The sequence below is a fragment of the Podarcis gaigeae genome, assembly GCF_964106915.1.
Source record: "Podarcis gaigeae genome assembly, chromosome: 1".
In the NCBI taxonomy this organism is placed as follows: domain Eukaryota; kingdom Metazoa; phylum Chordata; class Lepidosauria; order Squamata; family Lacertidae; genus Podarcis; species Podarcis gaigeae.
The window spans coordinates 13,924,836-13,941,084 of record NC_139678.1 but is presented as its reverse complement, the minus strand read 5'-3'; the positions used below and the strand labels follow the sequence as shown (position 1 = coordinate 13,941,084).

At 43.6% G+C, this 16,249-nt stretch overlaps 1 protein-coding gene across 2 annotated transcripts in view; it reads left to right on the top strand.

Moving 5' to 3' along the window:
• KIF26A (kinesin family member 26A) overlaps positions 1-16,249 on the top strand; it is a 156,050-nt gene that overhangs the window by 117,916 nt on the left and 21,885 nt on the right. For both annotated transcript variants that reach the window (XM_083730385.1, XM_083730386.1), the window contains exon 5: positions 2,050-2,233. In XM_083730385.1, the coding sequence (XP_083586511.1) occupies positions 2,050-2,233 (184 nt within the window). The remainder of the gene's footprint in view (positions 1-2,049; positions 2,234-16,249) is intronic.

Sequence of the window (16,249 nt, the reverse complement as noted above, 5' to 3'; positions counted from 1 at the left end):
ATTCTTGGCTTTTACCCTACCAGTTCCAGTGGGCAGCTTTGGCCCTTTTTATTTTAAAAAGTTACGCCGTAATCCCACACAGTCAGATGTGTTTAAGTCCGTTGATTTCAGTGCATCTGAGCACGGCTAACTTGGTTTGTGGCCTTGGCTTTTATGGCAGAACTTACACCTTTACAGCATACTTGACCTACATTTTTCATTCGCCGATCCCCTTGTGTATGCTAAACGTATCTGGCTATTAACACTCAGCCTGGGTGTCTGAATAAACATTGGATGTGTAAATTCAATCTTGGCATCCTCTTTTATATATTTCTCCCAAGGGGACTCCATTTGCAGACTGTATTGAAACAATCATTAATCTATCATGATTCCATGTACATCCCTTCATAGAGCTTTGAAAGTATTCACCAGAGCTATTTCCCCCCTGTTTGTTATTTCCATGTTATAGCACATAATGGAAGCTAGAATATGCATAATATTCCCTATTAATCAAAAATATGGGAAGTGTCGTTTATAAACCCGGGAACGTTTTGAGACGTGGATGTTTGGCCGTAGAGAATAAACTTAAGTATGAGGACCAAAAATGCAGCAGTAATGTCCTTGAATTGCAAGACATCCTCATGTCAGTTGTCAATCACATTTATGTAAACATTATGTAAATTAAATTGTGCTTTTAAGATGGAACAGTTTTCTGTGGCCCCTTGGTTCACGCTGCCTTTCAGCCTTACGTTTGTTACTAGATGTTGCTTCAGATTCTGCCATTTTTCTAGTGGGCAAATATTTCTCTTAATTTTGGACGAATGAGAGTCAACCTTGGTGATGTTCATGCATGTCTTCCTTACTTATACAACTCTGTACACACTTTCTTGTAAGTCCATTGTTCTTTTCTTAATAGGCATGTGTAGGATCGCACTGTTTTTTGCTTTATCCAGTTACACGATACCTTTCTTCCAAGGCATTTATTCCCAAGTATTTGTATACCTTACATACAATATAAAAGGGAGCAGGAAAGGTAGCAAATACAAATGCAGATCCTTTCATGATTATTGTTGGGATCAGGTAAAATGGCCTCTGAGGGAAAAAGGTGTGAGAGGGGAGAAGCCGAATATCATCTTGCCTCGGCCAAAGCTAATGGAGTTGTTCTTGCTGTATTGCCTCCCTCATAATTGCTGGTAGTGGGAGACAGTTCTAGGAGGGGAGGAATCACATAACAATTGGTCCCAGCTTGAGATTCTGTATCTGGAGATTATGTTCTGCTCCATCAAAGCAAAATAGGCATTCTACACATTGTAGGCCAAATTCTCAATGCGGATGTAAAGCTATAGTCTGTGCTCAACCAGATCAGACTATAGGTTGGAACTCTCATGACCAAATGCTACTCCATGCAGAAATGTTACCTGCACATGAAAAATTAGGGACATTGAATTTGATCCATTTTCTGTTCTCAAAGAACCAAACTGAATTCTCATTTTTTGTGTGCTTGAAAATGCAACTGTCTCTCCCCATCCCCTCTATTGGGGCTCACAACCCAACTGGCTTATGCTATAGCCAGAAGCCACTTTGTCTCTTACCTTGTTAAGTACAAAATATAACTCCTGTGTAAACCATAGCCAGAAGTCATTTCCCTTTTGTCTCTTCAATTGTTAGGTACAAAATATAACTTCTTAGTGAACATAGCAGTGGCAAAGTCCATCTGGGCCTGCGAGTGACAAGGGGATGATTTCAGCATTTAATGACGTGAGGCTTTGGCAACCTTTGATTCTTCTTCTTAGCTCTTGCCAAAAGTCTTTTTTTTTAAAGGATATAATTGAAACTCTACTGGAGAGAGAAATTGCACAAATGTCATGCCAGCCATATTTTGGCCCCTGTTTCCTTCTATTAATCTCCTGGCGAAAGGTTCTCATGAAATCTGATTGCAAAAAGAAATGGCTTGATTTGTTCAACAGGCAGCGATGGCACTGAACATCTGGTTTACTGGCCTAAATTGCTCCTCCTAGATAATAACACTGTCCTTTTTTTTCTTTCTTTCTTCAATATTACTTTGTTCAGAGCCGCCCAGAAACTTAACCTGTCCTCGAAGAGAAAGAAGCATCATGCCCCATTGCTGCACTCCCATGAATTCTCCATCTACGCCACTAATTTTAGTGGCATTCTGCAGATGTGTCCTCCTCCTGCACCGCCATGCCTTTTAAGAGCTGTGTCGAAAGTCAAAGAAAACCCAGGGATTGGGAAGGTATTTGAATCTCTCCATCGCTTTGTTACTCCTTCATTAGCATTTAAAACCCAACAGGAATCGTAAAAAACTCAAAATGTATCTGGAATCAAAACTGGATAGCAATGATTTTTCTGTCCCTTAGGAGGCTGATCTGATACATCAAGTCCTTGCAACCATTGGACAAGGATGAACAAGCTGTGGGATGCTTGAATTCAGATCACAGTGGACAGGTTTCGATTTGCAGTTGTCAAATCTTTGTACAGTCGTACCTCGGAAGTCGAATGGAATCTGTTCTGGAAGTCCATTCGACTTCCAAAATGTTTGGAAACCAAGGCGCAGCTTCCGATCGACTGCAGGAAGCTCCTGCAGCCGATCGAAACCCGCGTAACCCGCGTCAGATGTTCGAGTTCCAAAGAACATTCACAAACCGGAACACTCACTTCTGGGTTTGCGGCGTTCAGGAGCCAAAACGTTTGAGGCACAAGGCGTTCGACTTCCGAGGTACGACTGTACCAAACCGAACTGCATGCTGCAGAGATTTTCTCTTTTTTTGGGTGGGTGGGCAGGATTTTCAGATAGCTTTTCTGGTGTGAGTGTCCAGCAGTGGAACAGACTGCTTCAGAGGTCAGTCCCCCAAAGAATCTTGGGAACTGTAGTTTTTATGGGTGCTGGGAATTATAACCCTGCTTGAGAGAAACTGTAATTCCCAGGATTCTTTGAGGGGTGGGGGTGGTCATGTGCTTTAAATGTGCTTTAAATGTATAAAAGGTAAAGGTAAAGGACCCCTGACCGTTAAGTCAAGTCGCAGACGACTGGGGTTGTGGCGCTCATCTCGCTTTATAGGCCGAGGGGGCCGGCGTTTGTCCGCAGACAGTTTTTCTGGGTCATGTGGCCAGCATGACTAAGCTGCTTCTGGCGCAACAGAATACTGAAACCAGAGCAGCGCACGGAAATGCCATTTACCTTTCTGCCGGAGCGGTACCTATTTGTCTACTTGCACTGGCGTGCTTTCCAACTGCTAGGTTGGCAGGAGTTCAGACCAAGCAATGGGAGCTCACCCTGTCGTGGGGATTTGAACCGCTGACCTTCCGATTGGCAAGCCGAAGAGGCTCAGTGGTTTAGACATATAGACAGCTCCAAATCACATACAATGACGTCAGTCATACGCTGACTAAATCAGGTTGTGCTATTGCAGTTGATTGGAAGGTCTTTCACAACGAAGCTGCAACAGGCTTCTTTCAGTAAGGGAAATGACAAGAAAATACACTGGAAAATGTGAGAGAGCATTTATTTTAACGCAACATCATCTGACGTCCCTACGAACAAATCAGAATGAATGCTCAATAATTAACAGGTTGTGTGGAAGTTCCCTTTATGCCACTATAGGATACTAGAACTGATCCAAAGCTTTAGGTCCAGCTTCTTTCACCGATCTGATGGGGAGAGGTGGAGGGGAGGCAGCTGAAGCCTGGCTTTTTAAGGAGCCTGTAGCAGTGGGTTTCCTTAAGTTTTTCTTTCTTTTGAACAACAGCAGAAAGGTTTGCTGGTGGTACTAGAAGTTTCTCCAGCAGCCCATTGGTTCCTTCTGCCCAACAGAAGGACACTCTGCCATTTTGGGTAGAAGAAAAATGACGCCCTACTAAGCGCTCATTGAAGCATTTTGGCTTGTCTACTGCGAGAGGCAAAATGGCAGGTTAAATGGATCATTGGACTGTATCAGTAAGGAGAACCCTGCACAATCTTAATTTAAGGAAGGAAGAAACATTTCCAGGGAAATTAATCTAACAGGGGTGACTAATACCAGGTATGGCAAGGTTCCCAGAGATGTTTAGCTGCTCTTATGGCAGCAACGTTTATTATTTACTTATTTCATAAATTTGATATACTGCATAATAATAATAATAGTAATAATAATAGTAATAATAATGCAATACACCACCTTCAAAGTGGTGCTCAGGAATGAAGAGTTTGCTAGCCACACCACATCTGAGGCCCATGACTGTGGGGATTTGATCCGGTGATCCACTGGATTTATCCCAGCTCTGTGATACTATGGTCCCATGCTTTGTGTTTTTGATATGGAAGAGACTTGCAGGAGCGCTCCTAGGTCCTCAAAATTCAACACGGAATTTGGGCCCAAGAATGGAATCGCAAAATGAAGTTTCTTAATGAGTGCCGTGTTTTTGCAGCTGAAATCTTGGAGTGTTTAATTCACTCTCCCAAGGTTTAGAAAGAACACGAAGTAGCTTTGGAATGCATAATTATACAGGTTACTGCCGATTTCCATTTCAGGGAGGTACTAAAGTACCAAGTAGAGCTTCAAGGAAATCCCCACTGAGTGATCATACAAATTGGAACTGAGGTCAAGAAGCTTTAATTCCTTTGATATTCTGCATCACACTGTATATGATAAAGTCATTCTAGTGAAAAAGAAAGATAATATGGCCAGGGCCAAACTAACGGTGCAAAATGTGGATGGCTCTTTAGGGTTCTGGAGAACAGCAGAGAATATTAACATTGGCTTATTTCCCTATACTTGAAACATATTTAGAATTTTACAGTATTTTTTTGTCTTAACTGCAGTGAGGAGGTGGTAGGGCACATTTCTGTGGCCGCTGGTGTTTGTGAGTAGCTCTACACATCCCTCTCCTTCCTTGCAGCATTTATAGGGAAGAAATGAAGGATGTTCAGGAATCATGCTTTGAGGGATGGGCTCCTCTCCCTGGTGAGCCTCTCTCTTTTGCTTACTTGGAGTGCCTTGGCCTTGCAGCTTCATTAGAAGAAGAGGAGTTGGTTCATGCTGATATCTAAAGTATTGAGGCAAGGCTGAGATCTCAAGTGCTATTCCCTTTATATATTTTTGGTTCTCCTGGCTGATGAGTCTTTGTTGTCTGTGCAAAGTACACCCACCCCTATAGGTTAAGCACCCCACACCAAAGTTTCCACCAGCAAGCTCCTATTTCTTTGCTCCTAAATGGTGTGATCCCATCCTGCACATGGATATTTCTGGGGCTGTGCTGCAGTAAGCTAGTTACAATCCTATCCTCTGCTTTGTCTATGGGTTTGAGGGGGAGACAGTAATATTGGACTCTCTGTTTTGGACCACTTATTTTGAACACGTAATGTTACGGCATCATCAACAGTAGGACTGACTGCTGCACAGACACAGGACCTGCACTTAGATTCTGCTTTTCCCATTTCATGCCTAGAACTATATCTGGAGGCATCACTAGGCTCCCTTTGTAGCCTTATTAGACTTCACCGACTGGTGGGGTCTGCGTTGCTCCCGGGAGGGAGGAAGGAAGTCAAATGACACCGAGGTTGATTCAGAGAAAGAGTTTATTCTGCTTTCCGGATAGCAGAAGGCACTTGTGTGGTCAGTCCACAGCATGTCCAAAGAAATGAGAATTTTCATGCAGTATATCATCCAGGCACCCTCTCCCCCCTTCCCCAGGAATTCAAGCACGTCAGCTTATACATGTAAGTTGACATCCATGACCTTAAACAGTTATTCCTGTTCCGGCACTCCTGACCATAAAATGTTGTTCCTGTTCCTATACTCTTATCTTGGGGCAGGAGGTCACCAACCCCTGGCGCCTTTCCCGGGTCTCTTGTCAGACAAGGTCTGTGCGTCTTTTGTGGTCAGAATGTAAGATAAGACCCAGACGCGTCATCCCTGCTCTACTGGAACTGGCAAGGCCACTCATTGCTGTCACAGACTGATAAAGGAGAAAGCTTTGAGCACTTGTTTATGCAGCTGGGTTTTGGCTCAAGAGCTCAAGTTAGAGCATTTTAGAAATGCTCCCTTGGAGGAGGAAAAATAGGGATTTTGGGTCAGTTTCAAACTGACTGCACAGAAACCCATTCCTTCACCTTGGCAAGGAGACATATTGGCATTCCCTGTTCCCTTCTGGACAAGAAGTTGTATCTGTGCCCCCCCCCCCCCCAATCCCTTGTTCCATTGGCAAGGAGCTGTTACCCCTCCACCATCCCTTGTGCCATTGGCAAGGAGATGTTGGCCACCCAGAGCAGTGTAACAGCTGCCTGGGGAGTGTGTGGATGGGCAGGTTGTCTCCTATCCATTTTGAGCCAGAGTGGAGAAGCACGATTTGTGTGCCCCCTGGGCATACGTCCTTGGTTGAGGCCAATCCGGCCGACCCCTTGGTACATCCAGAATTTCCTTCACATCAGCAGTTTTCCACTAGTGTAAGATTTTCACCAGTGTTGTTAACAGCCAGGTAGATTTCCTACACGGGCAACTTCAGGTTTCACCGACAGACGTGGCATTGGGAACAATCCTATCCGTGCCCAGAGGGCATAAATCAGGAATAGCACTGCACAGCTTGTTGGCTACCACTACAGATTCAGTTCCTTGCTAGAGATTTTGCAGACAGATTATTTTTGACTACATAAACATACATGCAGAAAAGCCAGTCTTGAGGGATTCTTTTGTTAAGAGTGTAGAATCTAAACATGTGTTGTTCTTTAGCAAATTAAGCCCCCATTGATTCGATTACTGTCATTCATTGGATTCCCCCCCCCTTGTGAAATAGTGCCTTAAAAAAACCCAAAACCTAATAAAGGAGCGCAAGAACTAAAGAAACATATTACAACTTGCAAGAATTTCTCCCCAGTGTATATATCTCTAAATTACCTTGTCAGATGAAAGCTGGCTCTTATGATTGAGCTAGAGAAAAGGTTACCGCTTTAAACTTCAGAACTCTGCTCGTTTCTGGAGAGCTGAAAAAGGAGCACCGACTTGTGTTAACATTTTAAGCACGGTTATGACAGAATTAATTCATGGAATCATGGAGCTGGAAAGAGCTAATTTAGTGTCGTCGTCAGCAACTAGATTTGCTGGAAGACCACTTTGAGAGGTCTAGGTTCTCAATCTGCCCCAACCTTTAAGGTGACGTGGCAGTGAGCCCCATTGCCACAGCTGTCAGTCATGCCACACCTTCTAGGCTGGTTACTTTGGGACCCCATAATCCTCTTAAAGGGGCTGTGTTTGGCACCAAAGACCCCCAGTTGCTGATTCCCCAATCTTCCCTCAAGTCTCTCCCATGTAAAAAAATGTTCCCTACCACAAGGTTTCCAGACAAATGCTCCACTCTCCTCCTCCTCCTCCTCCTCCTCCTCTTCTTCTTCTTCTTCTTCTTCTTCTTCTTCTTCTTCTTCTCTGGCATAAATTCTGCTACCTTTACCCTCTTGCCTCTAACCATAGTTTACTGTAACATTTGCACTAAACCAGGCATTCTGTGCAACCAGAGTAGAAGTGGGCTTTCGTTGCCTGGTTAGGGTTAACCATGTAGCTGCAAAGATGATGCCCCGTTACAGTTAAACTGACATCTGCACCGAACCTATAATTTAAGCCGATAGTGGGAATATTCAGAGGACACCTTCATTGCTAGTACAAACATCCCAAGTCACCAAACTCAGAGGAGTGTCTCGCACCATGCTGAGCACCTGTGAAGCCATCTACAGGCAAAGTCAACAAGTGATGCCATCGTAGCTCATGTTTTCCTAAATTTATGTCACAATGCAAATGTCCACCAAATGGTGTTCAGGTGAGGGATGCATTTGTACTGGAAATATGGGAGAGAAAATGAATGCATAAGCCTGTGTTCCAAGTCTATTAGCCATGCTTGAGAGATGCAACTCTGTGCTAGGCCACACACATACAACATGGAATGCTTATGGCCCTGTTAATTTGATTAATGTTACACAGCAAATTACTTATCTTGTTCCCTAGAAGTGCCAATAACCTCAGAATTCACATCATTTCAACAGGATCTTGGTTAAGAGGCAATAGTGCTGTAGTTTGGGCCCCCCTTTTTTAAAAAAGAAAAACCGAAACATTTTTTTCCCACGTCTCTTTGAGTGCTATTAAATTTAATGTCAGACCAGTAGGAAAGATGTTTGAAAGCCATTTAATACTGCTACCAAAAGAAGTTAGATTATGCTCAATTTCTGACATTAATGTGCTACTTAAGATAATTTATCAGATTGTGGTATTAAAAAAAAAAAGACATCCTTTTTGCAACGGCTGCTGCATTGCATTCTAATTTGACTGCCCCCCCCAACCTATGTAGATTAGTAAGGAACTTCCCTTCTCCCCTGTGAAAAAATGTTGTTTTTCCTGGGGTTCTATTCTGTACACGCTTTGTAGCGCAGCATCGCTTACCAGAGTAACTGTAAGTGCCTGTCTTTTTCCTAAGCTCCTGTCAGGTTTTTTTTTTTTAAGAAAACAACAATTGTTGGAATGACAGAATCCTTTGATGTCAGACAATTGAAGGGTGTGCATGCCCGCGCATGCCCATGATTGCATGAGAGAGAGAACTTGAATCATCCAACAACGTACTTGGAAAAATCATGCGTTTTGCCTTCTATCATTTCTTAAAATGACATTTGGTCTTTTTTGTTTTCTTATTCATTTCCCCAAGCCATAGCCTAGTCCCACTAACATGATTTACTGATCCTGTAGGCTTTTTCCTAAGCTGCTTGTATGCCCTAATCACTTCTCCTTATGATAGCTGTTTGATGGATAACAAATAGCTACTTAATTTTGTCATCTTTATTGCCGCTTGTTTCCTAATGACTGGAATGCAGCTTCCAATATAAATCATCTTTCTCCTTTGGAAAAAAATTCAGTCCATGCCTACGGTTGGGTCAAAGGCATCTACCTCTCCCTCTCCTCCTTTGAATGCTGAAGACCCTCCATAGCCCTCTCTGGAAAAGGAAACTCGTGGTGATCTCCCTCATAGGATTGTTGTAAAGCAAAACAAGAGAAAACAATCCTAAAAAACAGCCCCCAGACAGCCTGTGTGCATTGTGCAGCTATATGAATGATTAATGCGCACAGTAGGATGAAGTCGCTCCAGCTAATACGTTCAATGAATGAAACCAAAGGTGGAAAATTGTATAGAAAATACATATTTTCTTCTATTCTGTGCCTACTTTGAAAATAAAATAAAATAAAATGGTTTTGTGCACACCTTTGGGGAAGCAGGGAATCAATTTTTGCTTAATAGAGGCCACTTTCTAATGGCGACAATATAAAAGTGCTTCTTTGACGTTCTCCCACGAGAGTTTGATAGTCTCTCCTAGCGTAGCCATTTTTGCATATAAATTTGCCATATGCTATCAGAAGCAGTACATGGAGGGGCGTCTGAGAACTGCGTACAGTAAACCAATTTTGCAAGGGTTATATATCTGTCAGTTGCAATTAAATCCACAAAACACCTTTAACTCTCAACTAAGGCTGTAACTACTACATGTTATGGCGGCGTGGCCCATTGGTTAGATAGAATGTGGGCAATTTCAAGTGGGGACATAGAGCAGGAAGGAAAGGAAATGGGCCTTAAATCCTGGACCTCTTTGCTGCTGCCCCCATCCACCGCTGCTTTCTGGGTGGTTGTTGAAGGCCCCTTGGGTTGAATCCAACTAAGTAATACTCATCGTAGACCCATTAGACTCAGTGGACATGAATCTCCCAGTTATTGTTGCTTTGTCTTGAGAGAGAATGGAGTGCACCTCCAGAACTGAAGTCGAATGCCTGGGCAGTGTGTATGGAGGTCCTGGGCTGCTGATGTGGTCCAAAGGATGAAGAACACCAGTTTGGCTGCAGGAGTTGCCTGAAGGAGGCGTACAAGGCCTTAGGGACTCCACTCCGGATTTGTGTAGGGTTTACACCTTAGCCTTTTCTTCTTCCAAAGATAACCCTGAAAGCCGTGGGGTTTTTGCATCAGAGTTTTCTTTCTCTTAGATGGGCTACCTTCCCAGGTGGATGAGCCCCATCTGAATAGCCCAGTGGCCCGTTGACTTCATTGATAACAACCCAGTGCTTGTTTTCTGCCTATATTGGACTATTCCCTTAGGAAAGAAAGAAAAAATGCTAAAAAGAGAATTGTCTTTTTCGTGCTGTTTACAAGTCTTCTTTAAATGTTTTGCTGTGTACGCATAAATGAATGTTTGAAAGGAGGGGGAAATCTTTGTTCTCTCTTTTTTTGCCGACTTCAGCATATATCCACTTAATTTGCCCTTAAAAGTGGCAGGAACAGGAGGATTACAACTTGTGTGCATGTGTATGTTTTGCTTTGGTAACCTTTCTTTTTCCCTGACTCCTGCTATATGTTGACAACCAGATCAATGAGAGAAAAGGACATTCCCAGGATATCTTCCTTCCATCCACTGCATTGACATTTAAAGGAACACCCATTGTTAACAGTTAGTTACCAGGTACACCCTGACCCTCCTGCCCATCCAGTTCCAGGAACTTTCCAAATTATTTATTCACATGATAACCCCTGTCCCTTGAAGCCTTTTCAGCATATGCAATTATCTTCTTCTTTTTCTTCTTCTTCTCCTCTCTCTCTTTAACCAAACAGGCTTGGAATTTAATAGGATTTCCCTTAGTAATTCTACTGACCCCCCTCCCCCTCCCCCCAGACTGGCTCAAATATATAAATCTGGGAAGTTCAGCAGTTTAATGTTAACCTACAGTGTACAAAACCCACATGAATTACAGAAGCAGTTAATTAGCAAGATAGTTGTGTGATTTGCATAATACAGACGGCTTCATGAATAAAGACAAGCATCCGCTCTTATGGGGATGCTTAGTGGGGCTGCCTTGCGTGCGTTTGTTTTAGGGCAATTTGCAGAAATTACAACTTGGTTCTTAGCAGAAAGCCTTCCAAAGAAACAGGCTAGTTGAAATTGCATGGCCAATGTGGATTTAGGTCTTTGAAAGTCATGTCTGCCATATTGCCCCTTGCCCTATTGTAGCATAAGAGAAGGAAGTAGTCCTATTAATGGTCGGGGACCACTTTTTCCAAACAGGACCCGATTCAAGAGTGATCATCCCCACATGAACCTCATTGATAGGTGAGCAGTCTATATTCACCTGATGGCAGGAATGGATCCAGCTCCTGCTGCATTGCAAAGGAGCACTTGGAAGCACGTGGCTTAGAGTGTGTTCCCAGTTATTCCTTTGCAGGGTGGTTTGTGTTTGGCGCTGTTTCAGTTTGGCGCCGAATACAAGTTGTGCTGCTTTCGGCCGGATATCAGTCCCACTTGGGTGCTCTGATATCTGCCGAAAGCAGTGCGCTTTGCTATCGACAGCAGAGCGAAACAGCACTCAATGCCAGCCAGCCACAGCTGAAAACAACCAGGACCACACTCCTAAGGCTTTAGGGTACAGATGTAGCTTTACCTGCCCCACACCTGATGGCACATGTCAGGTGGGTGTGGCCTGGCCAGAATGGTCTTGCGGGCCAAATTGGGAGGCCTGAATGGGCCCATGGAACAGAGGTCCCCCACCACCAGAGTAGTGTCAACAATATATAGTGTTAAAAGTCCTTCTTTCTGATTACCCTGACATCTCAGTTTAGTCATTTGGTGACTTACTACTTTGTGTGACACAGAGACGCTACCTCTGGCTTAAAGGTAAAGGTAAAGGGACCCCTGACCATTAGGTCTAGTTGTGACCGACTCTGGGATTATGGCGCTCATCTTGCTTTATTGGCCGAGGAAGCTGGCGTACAGCTTCCGGGTCATGTGGCCAGCATGACTAAGCCGCTTCTGGCGAACCAGAGCAGTGCACGGAAACACCGTTTACCTTACTGCCAGAGCGGTACCTATTTATCTGCTTGCACTTTGACGTGCTTTTGAACTGCTAGGTTGGCAGGTGCAGGGACCAAGCAACGGGAGCTCACCCCGTCCCGGGGATTCGAACCACCGTCCTTCTGATTGGCAAGTCCTAGGCTCTGTGGTTTAACCCACAGTGCTTACCTGCCCTAAATGCCTACAAGACATTTGGTATCAGGAAAGATGGTATCTCAGGCTTGAGTTTGCAGGGCGAGGGACCAATAAATAGCTTGCAAACAGGCTCTCCCAGTTTCCTCACTTGCTGCTAACGCCAGTTAGCTCAGTTGGTTTTTATGTATATTGCCCTGAAAGTTTTATATTGAAGAGCAACACAGAAGTCTAAACAGAAAACTAGCAAACCAGACTGGTTCTCTACTAGCTTGCGTTCAGCTCCTGTCAAGCAGTACAACAGAGCTTTATCTGCAGTTATGTACAGTCATGTAGACTTCATTTTTGCTAGGGATGAGGACTGATGGGTTAAGCCAAAAGGCACATCTGATTTAAGTCCTTTTTAAAAAAGGCAGAAAGAAGGGAACTGAAAGCCAAGGAATATTCAAGTGTGACAGAAAAGGTCACCATATGTTTCTCTTCGGATTTTAATGTTTGTCAAATGCACAGATGGAGATATAGATATATATGGTATACAAATGCATGCTCTGAACAAATTTCGGCAGACATCTTCAATATCTTTCTGTGACCGCGATGGTGCGAATGAAATCATTTTGCAGTTCTCCAGCCCTTGGGTCTCCAATATGGTGTTCTTCAGATGTCGTTGGACCGCAGCCAGAAAGGCTTGTGGTCAGGGATGATGGGAGTTGTAGTCCAACATCTTCTGGAGGTCATAACATTGGTTACCCTTGCCCTAGCTCTTCAAAAAGAGTGTGTGGCTAAGTAGCCTTATCCTCTATGAATTTGTTCTATTCACATGGGGCTCATCCACCTGGGAAGGTAGCTCCATCTAGGAGAAAGAAAAGCCTTTCAAACCCGCCAAAGTTGGTGGCCATCTCTGCCTCTTGTTTCATCATTTCGGAAAGTAACTTTTGAATTCTTTGCACATGTGTACACCAGAAGCCAATTCAAACTCATTTTCAGTGTTTTTGTGTGAAGTCCTCAATTCTCTCGTTCTCAGATGAGGTCACTTGTTCTTGTTGCACAGGAGAGAAAAAATAAGTTTTTAAAAAACGCTTAATTAAGGGAATAAAAGCATTTGAATACATGGCAGGTGTTTTCATCCCCTTAAATTTGTTCAGTCATCAGTGTGCATAACTTAGATTGCATACTTGTGAGAGGAGAGGGGAAGGGCAAAGCACAATGAATTATGAAAATTAGGGGCTCGGTGTCAGGATGATGATGACGCATCCTGTTTTTACTCCTCGAAATTGTTAGCTTTCTGCCGCTGACTTTGCAAGTGTTTAGCTTTTTCTCAGCTCCCCTGGATGCGGGTGGTGATGTCCTCAGGCGTTCAAGTCTGGGCTTCTCCTCTTGTTCTTGTTGACTGGGCAGGTTGTGGCCTCTAGGGGAATCACCTTTATCCCTAGGGCGATGAATTGTGATTGAAACACTTTAATCGCCCCCATGGTTATGGGCCTGTAAGTCTCTTAAAAAAAAGAAGTTTTCCCCTTGAGATGTCCTTTTGATCTCCTCCTCACCTGCTTTCCTCCACCCCTTCTCACAGCCTCACATCTCCCTGCAGAGAGCTAGAGGCAACCCCAGGAAAATAGAGACAATGCCTTACACCCACAAAACCATGGATTCTGCTGCCGTTCGTAGTTGTCTGGCTACTTCCATGTTGCTTTGTCTGAGAGACACAATAGAGAGCGGATAAGAATTGGGGGAAGAACAGCAATTCATTACCTCTGGGCTATCGGGGCTGGCCCCCAAACATTTTGCTGTTTGGGGCTAGGGCTGGGCAAATTCATCGGTTTTGGTTCTCTCAGTTTCTCCTTTTCCCTAAAATTCAGTTGTCCACAATTCTGCTGCAATCTGTTGAGGGTTCTTCTTTTATTAAAAAAAAATCCTCATGAAAATTCTTCAACATAACTAATAAACAGGTTTTTGGTTTCAGTATTAAGTGCAGCTTTGAGAAATATGCACCAAGCTGTTTCCCCCAGTGGCAGATTTTTTTTATGTCATTTCCCCTAAAATTATGCACATATGTGCACTCTAATATGTGCATTTTTGTACACATTACTTGACTGGAGAAGTTGGAATTGGACTCGTTTTTATTTATGTTGTACGTCCCTGTCCACCCCATAATGCTTACAGAGAGAAGAGTTAATTTTCTTGCTGCATTTACACAAAAGACAGCTGAGTAGGAACTATGGGCTGGCTTAGTTCTTCAAAAAGGATACTTAGGAAGTGAAAACAATCCTTCCAAGAGTCAACCCTTAATTCTAGATAGGAGACACCTTCCCAGTGCTGGGTTCTGGCAGGTATTAGCTCAAATAACTCCTCAGGACAAAGGTCCGTATAGTTAAAGCTGTGGTTTTCCCAGTAGTAATGTACGGAAATGAGAACTGGACCATAAAGAAGGCTGATTGCCAAAGAATTGATGCTTTTGAATTATGGTGCTGGAGGAGACTCTTGAGAGTCCCATGGACTGCAAGAAGATCAAACCTATCCATTCTGAAGGAAATCAGCCCTGAGTGCTCACTGGAAGGACAGATCCTGAAGCTGAGGCTCCAATACTTTGGCCACCTCATGAGAAGAGAAGACTCCCTGGAAAAAAACCTTGATGTTGGGAAAGCTTGAGAGCACAAGGAGAAGGGGATGACAGAGGATGATATGGTTGGACAGTGTTCTTGAAGCTACCAGCATGAGTTTGACCAAACTGTGGGAGACAGTAGAAGACAGGAGTGCCTGGTGTGATGTGGTCCATGGGGTCATGAAGAGTCGGACACGACTAAACGACTAAACAACAACAAACTCCTAAGGAATATGTTGGCCTGGTTTCTTTCCTCTTATTCGCTTAGAATTTATTAAGATTATGATTATAATTTCTGTTTCTGTTTACAGGCCTAACATAAGAGTATAGGAGCCATTATGGGAAGACATTTTAGGCTCTGGGTGTGAAAAGAGTCAGCCTTGGCTTACATCCTTTCGTATAGCCAAGTGATTGTTTTTAAGACACCACAGCAAATTGCTGATGTTGAAGGTAACATTCTTCTTAAGGTCAGGATGGAAATGTGATTACCTTAGCCATCATCCCACATTAACTGTAAAACTCAGTGCAGATAAACACAGTTTACCGGTGTATTTGGCCGGAGAGCCAGTGTGGTGTAGTGGTTAAGAGCAGTAGATTCGTAATCTGGTGAACCGGGTTCGCTTCCCCGCTCCTCCACATGCGGCTGCTGGGTGACCTTGGGCCAGTCACACTTCTCTGAAGTCTCAGCCTCACTCACCTCATAGAGTGTTTGTTATGGGGGAGGAAGGGAAAGGAGATTGTTAGCTGCTTGGAGACTCCTTAGGGTAGTGATAAAGTGGGATATCTAATCCAAATTCTTCTTCTTCTTCTTCTTCTTCTTCTTCTTCTTCTTCTTCTTCTTCTTCTTCTTCGACGTGTGCTTCCTTCTAATTCCTTCTAATTCTAGTTTCCTTCTAATTCGGTGCGCTTTTGAAGTGGTGTCTTCTTCTTTGTATATTTTTGTACAGAGAGGAGCGTTTTCCCGCCCTCTTGGCGATATGTCAAGGTCGGAGGAAGCTCTCTAACATGCATGCACTGCTAGGAGCTTCACGCAGCCTTGAATGTGTCACCTACAATACACTTTCCCCCTCTTTGAAGCAACTGCTTCTTTTATTTTAAGGTTCGCTTATTTTCTAGGACTGTCTTTTCATATTCATATCAGCCTGGGCGCTGGGGGAGGCAGAGAAGGGAAAGAAAGCCAAACAGCAGAAGAATAAGAGGACCACTTTGCAGAGCTAACGTGTTTGAGTGATGTTGCGTTCCTGAGAGCAACGTTTTTTTCCCCCTTGCCAAGGAGGCCTCAGTAGATATTTAACCTCTTTGTTATTTGGAAAAAAGATGTACAGTGCTGCGTCCCAAGGAATATTTCTTGAGATGGATAAAATAAGCAGTTATATCTGGGCACAGCATAGCGCTCTGAACTGGTGCTCCTCTTAGAACAGAGGAGAAGGGGGCAGCTAGAATGTGTGTGTGCTTTGGAGTTCCTGCTTAGCCAAGGAAGCTGTTGTATCAGGGCAACTGCAGAGGAGATGAGCAGGGCTGGGCGATATATCAATATGTTGTCCAAAACGGGTTTGAAGTCCATATTGTGATATCAGTTTCATAATTTTTGACCTGGCAATGTATCAAGAACTCGTGTGTGTGTGTGTGTGTGTGTGTGTGTGTGTGATGCAAAAATCGCAATGTGGGGAAAACCATAAAGTCAG